The sequence below is a fragment of the Myxocyprinus asiaticus genome, chromosome 12, assembly GCF_019703515.2.
Source record: "Myxocyprinus asiaticus isolate MX2 ecotype Aquarium Trade chromosome 12, UBuf_Myxa_2, whole genome shotgun sequence".
Lineage (NCBI taxonomy): Eukaryota > Metazoa > Chordata > Actinopteri > Cypriniformes > Catostomidae > Myxocyprinus > Myxocyprinus asiaticus.
Window position 1 is genome coordinate 35347171 of NC_059355.1, and position 17364 is coordinate 35364534.

The following is a 17364-nucleotide window of genomic DNA, read 5'->3' on the forward strand; positions in this document are numbered from 1 at the left end:
TTTAATGTCAGTCAAAAAAAAAGTCAGCACCGCCAATTGCTTTTTTACTTGGCTTCGAAATACATTACTTGCGCTTTTGCTTTTGTGACAACTTTTGAGACTGTTTTTTCTTATTTGTTTTTATTTTTATTTATTTATTTAATTTAATTTTTTTGACCTTGATTCAACTGGTCTGATCTGTCTGATTCAAGCAACATCATGTCAAAATAGTACAAGTTTATTCTCCTCAAATGTATGTGACATCAAATAAACAAGAATTAGGTCAGAAGTAATCCAAAAGTAATCCAAAAGCAATAGATTAGATTACATTAAAAACTAAATAGAAGAGATTGCATTACTGACTATAATTTTGGTCAAGCAATTTGTAATAAAAAGATTTCCACATATATCAGTCACATGGAGTGACTCGCTCTCTGTCCTTTAATAAAAAAACCTTTTGAAAAATGTATTTCAGAAAAAAATGGATAACCAGTTTTGTACAGTTCAATGTCAGTTTCAATATCTCGAAAAATTTAAAGCTGTAAGTAAGCAAAGGGTACTCTGAACTGCTGGAGCCTTGAATTTTTTATTATTATTTAATTATTTTATTTTTTATTCATGTTACAGTAAGATTTGTATTAAAATTCTTGCATACCTCGGAAAATCTTTATACCACTATGAATCAGAATCAGAAAGAGTTAAGAGCTTTATTGCCAAGTATGCAAACACACATACACACACACACACACACACACACATACACAGGATTTGTTTTCAGTGACAGAAGCACACACACAAAGTGACACTGAGACAGAATAATACATTTATTTCATATTGCTTAATAATAAATGATTTGCACATGTATTGAAATACACAATAAGACATAGGACAGGATGACATATATATCCTTTTTATAATATTTATCTATCTATATTTTTTTTTCAGCGTAATTGTGTGTATATTGGCTCCATCTTTCATGTGTCATATCGTTCAATCTGTTGTCTGCTATTGTTTATTGTCAGAGCATGCATTCTTCTGTTTATTATTATAGCCTAATTATTATTAAGCACAAGAGATGCACATTTATAATGGCAATTTTAAATACAAATGAATAAACAGTAAAGCATGGCGCATTCAGGCACATTAATACTTACAGCCTAGCACACATATTTGTACAGCAATACAAAAATATGAAGCATTAAATAAGTTACCAAAATGAAGAAGAAAAAAATTGGGCAAATCGCGGTCTTTTTATTCATCTAACAAATTAATTTAATTAATGACACATTGCACAGCAGAAATGTGAGCTGTAAAATTGCAAGTATATAATTGCTTATTTATTTCATTCTTTCTATTTCCATTTACTTTATATTCTCTCTATTTGATATGTACACTGTCTCGCTATAATAAGGCATTCAAAATCAAACTGGCAGCCCTGCTGATGGTCGTCCTTGTCTCCCCAGAAGTGCATTGTGGGATAGCTCTCTGTGTTTGCGTCAGTCGATCAAGATGGCCGCGAATATTTTGTGGAGGGGCTGGAGTTGAATACACGCCGCATTTGGAGCGAATGTGATGTTGAGAGGCCAGATTTATTCGCCCGCGTCAGAACACCTGCACAAGTAAGCTGTCAAAACATTCAATCACGCTCCTCCCGTCCAAATCGCACCCGATCAATGCTCTTAATAGGCGCTGAAGGCCAGTTAGCCGCGCTGCTAACGCGCTCCGGGCAGGGACAGAAGGGCTTTCTGGTAAACAAGCGAAACCAGTTCGTGCCAATCGCGTAAGTACCTCTACTCTAGTCCTTCACTCGCGTTCGATTGTGCAAATAGACTCGTTAATTAAAATACGTCCGTGCTCTGAAATGTCAGCTCATGGTTAGCTCCAGCTAGGCTAACTGGTTAGTCAGCTATTTCCTGCTGTTATTCCTCATGATATTTGCTGCAAGGTTACTAGTTCTGCTGCCCTCCGTCTGCCTTCAACGCACCGTTCATTATCTAAACACTTTATTCTTGACTGTCCCGTGTGTACTAATGTGTCTTAAGTGATATATAAGAGATTGAGGGTGTATGTGGGGGCTGAAGGAGTTTGTGCACTGTCATACCCCCTGCCTGCCCCTTTGCGGCCTCTCCCCCTGCTCGGAGTGCACGAGTGTTTACCGGCAGACAGGATGTTACCATTTCGAAACCACACAGTGTGTTTTTAGTTCTGGGTTCAGTTTAGGTTTATACAGCTCCACTCTTATTGCTGACACATGGCTTTTGTCTCAAAACCGAGTGAGCTGACTAGACAGACAGCATTTTTGGGTATCATAACATTCTAAACGTGCCTATGATGTCCAAAATGCTGTCTAGTTAGGTAGCTCACTAGTATTTGAGACAGTCCACGCTGACATTCTGTCTCTCTTTAGACGTGAAGCACGTTGGGTTCGTGTTTACGAACTGTAGAGAGTTTCTCAATGGTCTTGAGCTTGTTTTCTCTACAGCAGTGAATATATTGATGTACAGTATATGGCTGATGGTTTAATGTTAAAAGTTTTCTCTGTTCACTGCAGGATTGCTACCTGACAACCTTTTGGTTCAGAGCTGTAGAGGAGTGTGATATTGGAAACCTTAAGCAAGTCTAATGTAAGTGTCTTTGTCTACAAACCTGTGTTTTCCAACATAATATGACTGTGTTTTTATTCAGTATTTTTCTATTTGCTGTGGTAGAATACTGGAGTGCAAATTGCCAGTGTTTTCTTTTTATTTATTTTTTTTTTTTTTTTTATTTATTTTTTTTTTTTTGGTGGGTGTTTACATTAAAACATATTTTTAATGCTTTTCTTAACAAAATACATAGTCCGTTTCTTAATTATCCGCACTGTACAGTACACACTGTATCCACACCATAGGTCTGTAAAGCCCTTATGAGTCTTACAGTTTGCATAATTCATAGACAACTTCTTCATTATCATCAGAGCAGTCCTTAATGTCAGTGTGGCATCTTGAAGTCAGGATTTTAATGAAGCCAAAACAATGGTGATATGAAGGAGTAACTATGGACTGAATGTACTTTATTATGATACATAGTGACTGAATATTGCATGAGTAATTTTTGTTCTTGCGAAAGTTTCTTTGCATGAATAGCTGCATTTTAGAGCATCTTTAAGGGGGCAATTCACACAAAACCTGTAAAAAAAAATAAAATAAAAAAAGTCAATTGTATTTTGCATAAAGAAAATGAAGCCTACACATAGGCGTCACTAGGATCACGAAAAGAATAGTTAACCAAACAATTTTTCATTTACTCACCCATGTATGACTTCTGCAGAACGTGCATTTTTAGAAAATTTTTAGAAGAATATCTCAGCTAAGGCTGCACAATTAATCTAAAAAATAATCGAGATTACAATCATGGCTGCTGCAGTTAACCAATTGTGAAAAGTGTCAATTACAGCATTCCATTTCGATCTACACCCATTGAGTAAAATTTTGTATACATTTTTATTTTTTTATTTTTTTGAGTGGTTAAGCATTGTAACCAATCGCAGACATGATCATTGAGTACATAAGCCTATCAGTAATGGTGCAACAAAACTTAAACCCTCCCATTATAATAAAATGATATAACAGCGATAATTAAGGAACAAAGTTCTTAGTTTTGGAGATGTAGCTTACATAAAAAATGGATTGTAAGTTGCCCCACACAAAAAAGGAATTTAATGTAAATTTTGTTCATCGAAATTAACAATTGTGATTACAATATCAAGGCAGATTACAATTTTTGTCATAATCGTGCAGCCCTAATCACATCTCTGTAGGTCCATACAATGCAAAAGAATGGTGGACAGAACTTTGAAGCTCCAAAAATCATATAAAAGCAGCATAAAAGTAAACCATACGACTCCAGTGCTTAAATCCATGTCTTCACAAGTGATTTGATATATGTGGGTGAAAACAGATCAGTATTTTAGTACTTTTTTACTATAAATTTCCACCTTTGACCAGCCATGACCAGTAGGTGGTGACATGCACGAAGAATGCGAATCCACAAAAACAATAGAACAGAGTGAGTGGAGATTTATAGTAAAACATTTTTTTAAAAAGAACAATTTGAGTGGAGATTCATAGTGTAAAAAAAAAAAAAAAAGTGAATCCTTTAAAAAAAAAAAAAAAAAAAAAAAAATCCATTGTATTATTAGAATATTGGAATTATTGTTATTTCTAGGACATTATTTCAAGACATATGTACTGTAAAGCATCTAGATGTTTCATTTTGACTATTCCCATTGTTTTCAATGTTGATATGCATTAATGTAACAGTAAAGTTTTTACTGCATTACAGGGGTAAAAAAAATGCTGTCGTTCAATTTTTTTCATGAAAGTATACGAAAATAAAAGGCAGTACGAAAGCAGTACTGTGATGTATAAGTACTTTACAATTCAAATATCTTTTTTTTTTTTTTTTTCACATTGCAGGAATGAGTATCACATTGACAGTCTTTTTTCGCATTACGGAAAATGGGTAAATGTGTGTAACTCTCATGAAAACGTCACAAAACAATCTTAATGGCTCTAAAAATAGGCTTTATTTTTTATATGCAAAATATAATTTTGAATTAGTTTAGTTTGTTTTTTGGGTAACATTGGACCCCAGGGCATTTTCTGAACAGGTTTTCTAAGAATTACCCCAGGGATATTCCTGTCATCCAATTTTTAGAAACCTTTTCTAATAATGCAGTAAGGTATAATGCTTGCATTTAATCAATATGCATATGTTGTAACACTTGTTCAGTTAAAATGCTTGATCATCAATTGAATTTTAAAATGTGTATTGATAGCATGAAGTAATAAAGTCAGTGAAATCGTTTGTCATTTTGAGAGTAAGTTTGTTTTGTGTGTACGCAGCAGTCATGTTTTAATGTCTGTTTGCTAACTGAAATGGAGGGTGCTGATTTGTTCTGTTGTGAACTTATTTTCGAGACTGAACCATACTAATCCCCCTGCTGTCCTGTTTGAATGTCTGGTACAGGAAGCGAGCGGCTGCAAAGCATTTAATTGAGCGCTACTACCACCAGTTAACAGAGGGCTGTGGAAATGAGGCCTGCACGAATGAGGCTTGTGGCTCTTCTCCGGGTTTCCAGCGCATGGATAACAATGCAGCGGCCATCAAGGCCCTGGAGTTATATAAGAATAATGCCAAACTGTGTGATCCTCATCCTTCTAAGAAAGGAGCCAGTTCAGCCTTCCCGGAGAACAGTGCCAAAGGAGCTCACAACTTCTCTGCGTGCAGTAACGGGAAGATGAACCATAAGGACCTGCAAGCCACAAGGGAGGACTTTAGAGGTGAGCACTGCAGTAAAGCCCAAAGTATACATTGGTTTTGACGCGAACGCTTTGCGTATGTGTATAGTCAAACGCTTAGCCTTTCAAAGTATACTCCATTTGACTGTGTGCGCATACACAGGTGGTTAGCGCGCTACGACTGCTATGAGATGCTGGACTATTTCTCTTCAGGAGTTTAGACCCATAAAGATGTCTTGATAGTCCTTCAGACTCGAGTTATACAAATGCAGGTATCTTCTGACCTCATCACACATGCGTTCTTGACGTGCACATCCGTTGTTATTTCCACCTTCATCTCCTGTTGTTTACCAGCGATTACATCTTGCACTTCTTCGTTAACGCAGTGGCTCAATTGTGTGTTACCACTTTGTGGACCCACTAATTAGTGCAAATAATTCCAGATGCATGCACATACTGCTCAGAATGTCTGAGCTGCTATTTTCCATATAACGAAAGTGGAGGAGGATATTTTTCAGCTCCAGAAGTACAAAATAGCACCACAAAAGTATCATTAAAGTAATCCATGCAGCTGGTGTGCTGTATTCCAAGTCTTCTGAAGCCATTGCTATTAATTTTAATTTGCCATTATGTTTTTAAAGTGACCTGATTGGTCATGTGACACCAATGGCTTTTGCTGTCAGTGATGTCAAACCTGGCTTGATGCTACAATTTCTTAATTGAAAACAATCAAAAATTAGATTTGTGAGCTCAGACGGAGGGGAAGATTGTTGGTGAATAACAGTTAAAATTTTAGTCTCTTGCTCCAACAAAGCTCTTAAAAGACTCAAAATATCGTGTGCCAGTCATTTGGACTACTTTTTTGACATTTTAAAGGAATATTTCACCTAAAAATTATCATTCTCTCATCAGTTACTCCTCCATACGCCGTCTCAAGCTCGTATGATTTCCTTAATTCTGTGGAACACACATTTTTATTAGGGTTATAACGGTTCTCTGTAAAAAACAAAAAAACAAATTGTATGGTTCGCCAACCACGGTTCAGTAAGCATTTTTCACCGCGGTTCACCTCAAGTTTAATGATGCATCTGGAGCACAAGGTTTGCCAAAGAAACTAAGCATCCAATAGACACACACGGTTACAACCTCTGCTATTGCACCTGAATGGATCTGTAAATGGAAACGCTCCACCTATGTTGCACGTGGGTCAACTTGATGACATCACAGTTCTGCACACGTTGTGTGTGGTTGAAAATGGCAAGTGGAGAAAACAAGTCGCTGATAGAGGAACCCACTGCGTTATTCAAATCTCCTGTCTGGAACACTTTCTTTTTGCAGTCAATTACAACAGTGTTTACAATGTTTACAAAACAGGCACTGTTTGCAGACATCGCTCAACGCGAGTGTCGTATACTGGTGATATATTGATATATGATTAATAATTTACGCAGACATCAACCGGGTGCGTGCACAGAGCCACAGGTGAGCCCGAAACTGCACACACTCCCTTTTGTTTTTAAGCAGGCACTCTTAGATCGGACAGACATGAAACAATAACTAAAGTGCTTGGGGTGTGCATTGCCAAAGTTATTTTGCCCTACTCCGGTGATAAGGATGTGGGATTTTCATTTATGATTAAAACACTCGAGCCCTATTTTGACAGTCCTTCTCGTACCCATCTTAATAGCAAAGTTATTCCTTCAATTAGTGATGTACAGCTTCCGAATGTTGAATATATGGTGTTGAGTTTGAAATGCACTTTATGTTGATGCATGTAGTGTAATAATGCAGGTATTAAGTTAAAATGTTGATATAGTAATTAGAGAATTTTTTTTTTTTTGGGTAAGGTCCCTACCGAAAATGTACCATGGTTTTACTATTGTAATATTGTAGTAACCATGACTGTCATCACTGTGTTTTGTTTTTTGTTTTGTTTGTTTAGCAGAAATCATGGTTTTACAACCGTAATACTGTATTTTTCATATTGTAACCATGACAGTAACCATGTTGATTTTGTGGTTACTATGATTTTACTACAAATACCATGGTTACAGTTTGGTTACTGTAGTAAAACCATGATTTTTATTAAGGGCTGTTGAAGTGTTTACCACATAGTGTATTCTAAGTAATATTTTTTTTACTGAACATTGCAAATACTGTACCGTAATGAAACCGTGACCCTAAATCCGTTATTCAAACCGAACCGTGAGAACTTACAGAGTTTGGTTAAACTCCAAATTTTTAGAGATGTTTGATGTTTTTATATCCATACAATGCAATGGGGTCCACATTTTCAAAGCTCCAAAAAGGACCTAAAGGCAGCATAAAGGTAATCCATATGACTTGACTGATTTAATCCAAAGTCTTCTGAAACGATACGATCAGTTTTAGGTGAGAAACCATAATTTAACTCCTTTTTCACTATAAATCTTGACAGTCTTCTTAGCGAATTCATGAAAGCAGCTTGATTACACTTCCTTGTGCTTGACGCATGTTCTAGAGCACTGTAAATGCACATGCGTCAGGCACAAGGAAGTGTAATCAAGCTTCTCACATGAACAAAGTTTCAGGGAAGAAAGAAAATAATACAACAACATTATTGTTGTAACAACATCAGGGTGAGTAAATGATGACGGTATTCCTTTAAAGGATGGAGATCAGATATGTTGGCAGGCAGTACAATGGTGTATCATTTCTCTCTTTTGAACCATAGCTTTGAAGAAACTTACCACATCCATGTTTTGTTTATGCTTTACCATTCAGATCTGAATTCTCTGACGGAGGAGAAGGTGTATGAAATCCTGAGCCTCTGTAGTGAAACTGGAGACTATTCTCCTCTAATCCGTGTTATCGGTAGGGTTTTCTCAAGTGCAGAGAGCCTCGTCCAGAGTTTCCACAAGGCAAAACAGCACACCAAGGAGGAGCTCAAGTCCCTTCAGGCAAAGGATGAGGACAAAGATGAAGATGAGAAAGAGACAGCCTCTGGTTCATCCACAGCCATGGAGGTGGAATCCGAGGCCTCGGCATCATGTGGAGATGGGCCATCCAATGGCGAAAACAACGTCCAAAAGTTGGGCCCTGTTGAAGTTTCTGTAGACATTGAGGCAGTTAGAAGAGTGTACGACAAACTGTTATCAAATGAGAAGATCGAAGCTGCATTTCTCAACGCGTTAGTCTACCTGTCGCCCAATGTAGAGTGTGACCTTACCTATCACAACGTGTACGCCGCTGACCCTAATTACCTGAATGTCTTCATTATCGTCATGGAGAACAGTAACCTCCACAGTCCGGAATACCTGGAGATCGCCCTGCCTCAGTTCTGCAAGGCCATGAGCAAGCTACCTCTTCCGGCTCTGGCCAAGCTTGCATGGTTGTGGTCGCAGTACGGTGCAGACCAGATCCGACGTCTTGTCGAGACCTTCCAGCAGCTTATAACCTACACTGTCATCAGCAACGAGTTCAGCAGCGACAACCTGGTCAATGAGGATGATGGTGTGGTGGCAGCAACCAAGTGCTTGAAAATCGTCTACTATGCAAATGTGCTGGGCGGCGACGTGGACACGGATCACAATGAGGAGGAGGATGACGAACCGATCCCAGAGTCCAGCGAGCTGACTTTGCAGGAGCTGCTGGGAGAGGAACGACGCAATAAGAAAGGCCCACGCGTGGACCCACTGGAGACAGAACTGGGCATTCGTGCCTCGGACTGCCGAAAACCTCTTATCCCCTTTGAGGATTTCATCAATGAGCCGCTTAATGAGGTGCTGGAAATGGACAAAGATTACACCTTTTTTAAGGTGGAGACCGAGAGCAAGTTCTCCTTTATGACCTGCCCGTTCATTCTTAATGCTGTGACAAAGAATCTAGGCTTGTACTACGATAACCGGATCCGTATGTACAGCGAGCGCAGGATTACTGCCCTCTACAGTTTGGTGCAGGGACAACAGCTGAACCCCTATCTGCGACTCAAAGTGCGCAGAGACCACGTCATAGATGATGCTCTTGTCAGGGTAGGTCCAGAAGGGCATGGAACAATGAATTTTGTAATCAGTTACTTTAAGGAATAGTTCACCCATAAATGTGTCATTATTTACTCCTCATAAAGTCACTCAAGTTTTCTTCTATGGAAAGGTGAATCAGATATGGCAACTACGTCAATAACATTAAACCCCATTGGCTGTCATCGTGTCTCGTGACCACATGTGTAACATGACATCATGGTGATGAGAACCATTGAGGTTGAATTGTTTTTTAATTCTTATTAGATTTTAGCTCTTTATTATAGGAATAGTTGATCTACAAATGAAAATTATCTTGTCATTTACTCACCCTCATGTCATCCAAGATGTACGACTTTCTTTCTTCTGCTGAACACAATCAAAGGTTTTTAGAAGAACATTTCAGCTCTGTTGGTCTTCACAATGCCAGTAAATAGGTACCAAAATTTTGAAGCTCCAAAAGCACATTAAGGCAGCATAAAAGTAATCTATATGTAATCTCCAGTGGTTAAATCTATGTCTTCAGAAGGGGTATGATAAGAGTGGGTGAGAAACAGATAAATATTTAAGTCCTTTTTTACTGTTAATCTCTACTTTCACTTCCACATACTACTTAATTTGTTTTTGGCGATTCGCATTCTTTAAGCATATCGCCACCTACTGTTGTTCACCCTCACCTATCATATCGCTTCTGAAGATATTGATTTAACCACTGGAGTATTATGGATTACTTTTATGCTGCCTTCATGAGCTTTTTGGAGCTTCAAAATTTCAGTCCCCATTCACTTGCATTGTGAGGACCTACAGAGCCGAGATTTTCTTCTAAAAATCTTTTTTATGTTCAGCAAAAGAAACAAAGTCATACACATCTGGGATGGCATGAGGGTGAGTAAATGTTGAGAGAATTTTCATTTTTGGGTGAACTATCCCTTTAATTGATTGATTAAATTAAATGAGTAAATAAAGACAATTGATCGTTGTGCTTCAGAAGAGGGAAGACTTTTTAAAAATGATCCTTTTGTATTCCACGGAAGAAAGTAAGTCATACAGGTTTGGAGCCACATTAGGTTGAGTAAATAATGACATAATTTCTATTTTGAGGTGAACTGTTCCTTTTAATTTATTAAAAACTATTGCTTATTGTTTGTTATTTAACATTTTTGATGACTAAAGAGGACAAAAATGGATGTCACTTGTGCAAAGTATGTTTGTGGACATAAAATTAATGTATTCCATGATCAAATCTGTCTAATTGGTTTCAGCTGGAGATGATTGCCATGGAAAATCCAGCAGACTTGAAGAAACAGCTGTATGTGGAGTTTGAGGGTGAGCAAGGAGTAGACGAAGGAGGAGTATCCAAAGAATTCTTTCAACTCGTTGTAGAGGAGATCTTTAACCCAGATATAGGTAATTGTCATAAAGCATTCCTATTTAAGATATGCAGCATAACATTTGGCTCTATTTTATGCATTCTGAGGCAGTTCAGTGAGTGCAATATAGATTAATGTTCAAAGTATAATTTTATAATGTAACGTTATTATGTCCTAATAGGCATAGATTAAATCTGAAATAAAAGAAATTTAAAATTTCCTTTTAGAATTTATCTTATACAGTTCCTCAATTTAGATTTAGATTTCAGTGATTGTGAGATTGCAATTATCAGATCTATCTTATGCTTTCTCTTTCCGTTTTTACCCACAGGCATGTTTGCCTATGATGAAAGCACAAAACTTTTCTGGTACAACCCTTCATCATTTGAAAATGAAGGCCAGTTCACCTTGATAGGCATTGTCTTGGGCCTAGCTATCTACAATAACTGCATTCTTGACGTACACTTCCCTATGGTGGTTTACAGAAAACTAATGGGAAAGAAAGGAACGTTTCGAGACCTTGCAGACTCTCATCCGGTAATACATACCTGGTTACATTTATTTGTTCTTTTTGAGATCATTTGTTTTGGACACACCAAAATTTTCTAACTAGAAAATTAGATCTGTAACCCAATATTTTATTTTTATTTTTTCTCCCATGTGTGCAGTACTTTTTTCCACTGGGCAGAACATTTTGTGGATGTCTCATGTGCTATCATTAAATATCACCATGAAAATGATATTGTCCATCAGACACACTGCTCACTTGCTATCACATCAGCCATCGAAAAACACATATCAGTCGACCACTAGTTGTAACAACTATTATTTACCTGATCTGTGGGGTTGGGAGGGGGTGACAGTAATGATAGCATTAATTATAGGTCTCATAGACAACTTGTATTTGCAACTATGGCATAAAGTTGAAGATAAAGGTTTTTTGGCTTGCTTGAAACACAGGCTTGCTTTTTTTTTTTTTTTTTTTTTTTTTAACATCTCAGCTGCTTGTAAATTGTTGACGGTAAGGTTCTGTTTTGATAAAAAGTAACTTTTCAGCTTGTTACAAGTAAGGGGCCGTTCACTCCAAATGTATTTGTATTGCGCTGTTTTTCAATTGTTTTCCTTTGTAAACATGCGCTAGACGGACGTAGTTGACCATCACATCATATTGTTTTTTCAGTGTCTCGCACAGGAGCGCTGCATTTTCGGGCACGTCAAGTTAAAAAGAACTTCAGCTGTTAAAGACACGTCTTGAGACGCATGCGTTCGGCCCTACTCGTTGCGCTGTATCTATCTTTTTTTCTCTTTTTATTTTTTTTTTTAAACAAGTACGCATTTGTTGTGAATGGCCCCTAAGTGTGTATATTCTGTCCTCAGTCATAATAGAGGCATACTAAGAAACCGCTGTCTTTCAACACTGGTACATCACACTGGCAGATTGAGAGCAGTGGCTGTAGGAGGGGATGTTGGAAAATACATTAGCGCTTTAGTGACGGGGATGATTATGGCTTTAGCACATGCTGACTGCTCATCAAAATATTTGGGGCCAGTCAATGCTTTGTCATTGTCACATAGTGGACATTTGATGGGCAGGGCTAGCAAGAGTAAAGCTGTCCTTTCTGCACTTTTAAACAAAAAGGCTTTACTCAGATAAATTGGAATACGCAGTTACAAACAGCTAGCAAGCATGTAAGACTTTTTTTTTTTTGTGTGGAACATTTAAGGAACCTATCCCCTTTCATTTTAATGAAACAGTCTGCTTAACTTCTCCTTTAGTGTTCCACGGGGGGAAAAAAGAGAACAGTCTGGGTTTCGAATTATATGTGGTTGAATAAATGATGACATGACTTGCCATTTTCGTGTGAACCACTCCTTTAAAATGTCTGTAGACCTGACCTACTCATCGTAGTGCTGAATGATTTGAGGTCTGTTTCTGCAGGTTCTTTATCAGAGTCTGAAGGATCTTCTGGAGTATGAGGGTAACGTAGAAGATGACATGATGATTACCTTCCAGATCTCACAGACAGACCTGTTTGGAAATCCGCTAATGTATGATTTAAAGGAAGGCGGCGACAAAATTCCAGTTACCAATGAAAACCGAAAGGTCTGTTCAGTTTTCAGAGAAACATCCAATATTACTTTCATACATTTACAAACCTTTTCAGATGTGCCAATATACGTCTTACATCCTGTGGGTCTCTGCAGGAATTTGTGGCACTCTATGCAGAGTACATGCTGAACAAAAGTGTGGAGAAACAGTTCAAGGCCTTCAGAAGAGGATTCCACATGGTTACTAACGAGTCTCCTTTGAAGTATCTATTTCGACCAGAGGAAATTGAGCTGCTTATATGTGGCAGCAGGGTGAGTAGACTACTGTTGAACTTCCAGGCTGTTCTTACATATGCGGTACATTCATACATATTAACCTGTTTTTCTCGTACAGAATCTTGACTTTCAAGCACTTGAAGAAAGTACAGAATATGATGGTGGATACAACAAAGACTCCTGCATTATTAAGTATGTGAATGCTTATTAAATATAAATGTTTTGCAAATTTTTCTGGATACATGGAATGTTATTTATTATGCAGGAACTTTGTATTGCATTTTTAAGTGTTTTATGGATCTTTCTGTGTTAAGCTGTTACTAACCGTATAGTTGTAATTTATGATAGGCCGATATACTGGCGATTTTTGAGATTATCGGTCAAAAGCAGTGCTCTCTTGGCTCATAATAGAAGTGTTCGTTCTTTAGGTCTACCGACAACTTCGTCAATAGATAATTGATGTTGCATCGGCATTGAAAAACCCATATTACTTACCTAAGTGGAGGAAAAGGTGTTGATAGTGTTTGTTGATGCAGATCATAAAAAGAGGTGTTATTTTATATTATTATCAGGGATTTCTGGGAGACGGTGCACTCTTTTGGGCAGGAGCAGAAGAGGCTGTTTCTTCAGTTCACCACTGGCACAGATAGAGCTCCTGTTGGAGGCTTAGGCAAACTGAAGATGATTATCGCCAAAAATGGCCCTGACTCAGACAGGTAACTCCTATAAAGGCAAGCACTGCCTCTCTACACTGTCAGTCAGCTATGGTGTCTGTTTTTTGCCCCATACATTATTAAAACTGTTGTCTGTAGCACTGCATTGTCAACTGGGGGGGAGTGGGGGGGACTACAGGGTCTTTCCATGTCAACTCCAACAGTAGTCCCCGGCTCAAAACTACAGGTCAAATAAATTACTGTTGAAAGGTGGCAACATCATCATTTTATTTATACAGAGAGATAGGTAGGTATTTTACTAAAATCAGTTGACTTCAGCACCCCTTGTTGTTACATTATATGCCAATGGTGTGAGCCTGGAAATGTTAGGAATTTAAAAAAAATTTTTTTTAATATTTATTACCAATTTTAGAGTGCCTGTAATTTTACGTTTTGTTTCGTCTTATTTTAAGGCCCTAGATGGTTAATTCTCAGAGCCATGGGAACCTCAATGTGGCTCCATCCATGAATTGTTACAATTTACCCATTTTCAATGGACAAAAACGAAATGTGGGTCACATTATGAAGCTAGTTTTTCTTGTCCAACAAAACAAAGGTCTGAAGAATAATTAAAGGGATAGTTCACCCAAAAATTTACATTCTCTCATTATTTACTCATTTACTTTATGACTTTCTTTCTTCAACAGAACAATTTTGAAGAAAAAATGAAACATTTCTCAGCTCAGTAGGTCCTTAAAATGCAAGTGGATGGCGATTTCTCTTGTGAAGCTTCAAAAATCACAGACAGTCAGCATAAACGTCATCGATACAACTCCGCCGGTTAAATTAATGTCTTCTAAAGCAATACGATCACTTTTGGTGCGAAAAAGATAAATATTTAAGGACCTTTTTTTTAACTCTAAATCATGCTTCCGTTCTGCAGCGGAATGCGCTTCTGAGTGACGTAATCGCATTGGCATTTGAAACACATGAGAACTGAGGCACGTGCATCACACCCGGAAGAGCAGCGTTGTTTAGAAGTGAGTCGGAGAAACGCTGTAAGTAGCTTGGTTGATTTTGGTTTAGATCTGTATATTATCTGTTTCTTTACTCACAATGGTGCGTTTGTGTGCTTATCCTGGATGTCTCAACCAACTGGAGAACGTGAGAACATCTGTATCATGGCAATGTAAATTCATCACACGAGAGACCGCTTGAACTCCACCTCGTGAAGCTTACCAGAAGCATTTGATTACAGTTAAAAAAGTACTTAAATATTGATATTTTTCGCTTTAGAAGACATTAATTTAACATCTGGTGTTATATGGATGACGTTTATGCTGACTGTCTGTGATTTTTAGAGCTCCTAAAGAGAAATCGCACTTCACTTGTATTTTAAGGACCTACTGAGCTAAGACATTATATTTCTTCAAATGTGTTCTGGTGAAGAAAGAAAGTCATACACATCTGGGATATCATCAGGGTGAGTAAATGATGAGAGAATTTTCATTTTTTGGTGAACTATCCCTATAATGATGAAACTAGAAATGTACTATTATTTGTTCTCATGTGAACAATAATGTCAGTATCTTGATTTTAATAAGTCCAAAAATTAACTATTGTTAAGTCATTAACATTTAACTCATTAAATATTGATCCAGGGTATTTAATATTTTGGCTTTCATAATCATTTATGTTTATCTTCATAAAAAGTATAAACAAAATCTAAAATTTCAGTTGGGGAAGTTTCTGAAATTTGGTTGATTTGACATTGAATAACCCTTATTTACTTTTCAACCTTTCATTGTGATAAAATCAAGAAAAATCCAACTCCTAGTGAAAGGTTGAGAAAGAGAATATTTTTTTTCAGAACAACAGCAACCAGAAAAGTTAGACAAATATGTATACTTGATCAGAAAAAAATATGTTGACAATGATGCACTTCTTACAGTGGAAGTCTATGGGGCAACCACACAACCAACAGTTGCCCCATAGACTTCCATTGTTTCATTTATGTCAACACTGAATTTTTCCAATCCAAACTGAGCTATGACTCTTAAGAGTGGCATCATTCAAGCAGAGTTACAATTTTACCACATTCATTTGAGTAAATGTCAGACACATGGAACACATTTCTCTACCTCTTCTCTTCTTATGATCAGGTTACCAACCTCTCATACTTGCTTCAATGTGCTGCTCCTCCCTGAATACTCCACCAAGGAGAAACTAAAAGAGAGACTTCTGAAAGCCATCACTTATGCCAAAGGCTTCGGCATGCTCTGAGGCACCAGGATCAGCAAAATAACTCACTCACCCTCAGAGGTTTCATTTGTCCTTCAAAGGAGAAATCAGCTACATCAACAACTAAAAAGTAAATATCAAGTTTAAATGTAAGGCAACTTGAAATGGGTTAAAATGGGAAAGTTCTGGTGACCGTGTGCCTGTGCCTAAATAGTAGATAAAACCACACTGGACTCTTGGCTCTCTCCCTCTTGTGTAAGTGTTAATGTTCCCTTTTTGTATGCACTGAGATATAGCATTATTTATTTTAAGGGAAAAAATCTCTTTTGTCATGTCTGCCAGGAAATCGACTCATTCTTTGGTTTCAATTCATAAAAAGGAGGGACGGTTAGACGTTTTCAACACCTGCAGGACTGATCACCATCTAAACTTAAAACAAAAAGATCAAAGGAAGGAGGTGGAAGTTTATTGTTATATTATGGTTGAAATGTGAAAGTGCACTTAACTCAAAATTCAGAATGTCTCTTAGCTTTTTTTTTTTTTTTTTTTTTTTGTCATCTGCCCTTTGTCATTTTATTTTTTTTTTTATTTTTTATTATTTTTTTTTGCTTATGTTTAATAGGTCTTCCCTAGTCCATACGCACTTGCAGCAATGCTTTCAAAGGTAAAGAGCAGCTCCAGTCTCAATTTGATTTCCAGGAATCTGTATTTATTGAGGAACTGCATTGTTTGTAATGCCACTTGGCAAGCTGCGCTGCTCTTTTACGGCCAGTGTTCTGCATATTGCTTCAGAGCTCGGCTCTCTTACTCTCTTTTTTTTTTTTCTCTCTGTATTTGATCTGTTTGCTATCAGTCTACACTCGCTGTGCACTCCTGACAAAAATTTTGTAGTGTTGCAAAAGAGAAATCGAACCCTTCCATAAGACTCTCACTAAGCCCAGCTTCCTCAAAGTGTTTCATTTTGTTTTCTGTTTTAATTCAAGATGGCAGACTTTTAGTCAATGAAAACTAATTGGCAGTGCACCATGATGAAACTGTTTATATTTTAGTTGCTTTGTTTTTGTTCTGCACAGTGTCTGACCCAAATTGCTAAACTGTTGGAGGAAAATTAGGGGAATTTGGCACACATTTTACCACTATCATTTAGTGCCAAACATTTATGCTGAGAATCGGCAGAACCCCACTTTAGCAATGCCCTCTTCACTTTTGTTTTTCTTTTTCCCTCTTGCATATTAAATGTGACTGTGGTTTGTTCCACTGCTGATGGCGCTAACATAAAAGGGGGAAACAGAACTTGATATTGAGAATTAAAACATTTGATTGTGTCAGGTTATTCTTAAATAAATTCAAAACTGAAAAACAAACAGCCAAGTGTGAAATTGTGATGCAGAGAAGATGTGATGCAGCATTAGTTTTTCTGTGGTGGAATAAAACCATAAAATGCATTACTGTTTGTTAATATTGTAACACATCCAAAATGGTATGACCAAAAACATTATTCTTATTGTGAGCAAAT

General features: G+C 37.4%; 1 protein-coding gene across 4 annotated transcripts; it reads left to right on the top strand.

The window, feature by feature from the left end:
* The first annotated feature begins 823 nt into the window (after positions 1–823).
* LOC127449276 (ubiquitin-protein ligase E3A-like) lies at positions 824–17214 on the top strand. 4 transcript variants are annotated; one of them, XR_007898703.1, is made up of 12 exons: positions 824–1598; positions 2531–2603; positions 4990–5303; positions 8025–9271; positions 10522–10666; positions 10961–11166; positions 12569–12733; positions 12835–12990; positions 13073–13146; positions 13527–13670; positions 15770–16103; positions 16191–17214. XR_007898703.1 is itself a non-coding variant. In XM_051712603.1 (11 exons), coding segments are annotated over exons 2-11 (2574 nt in total). In that variant the 5' UTR covers positions 824–1759; positions 2531–2601; the 3' UTR covers positions 15891–17214. The 4 variants fall into 4 exon arrangements, 2 of the variants coding, with proteins under 2 accessions (XP_051568563.1, XP_051568562.1); XR_007898702.1 differs by having other exon boundaries at positions 15770–15978; XM_051712603.1 differs by having other exon boundaries at positions 824–1759; positions 15770–17214.
* Positions 17215–17364: the final 150 nt, after the last annotated feature.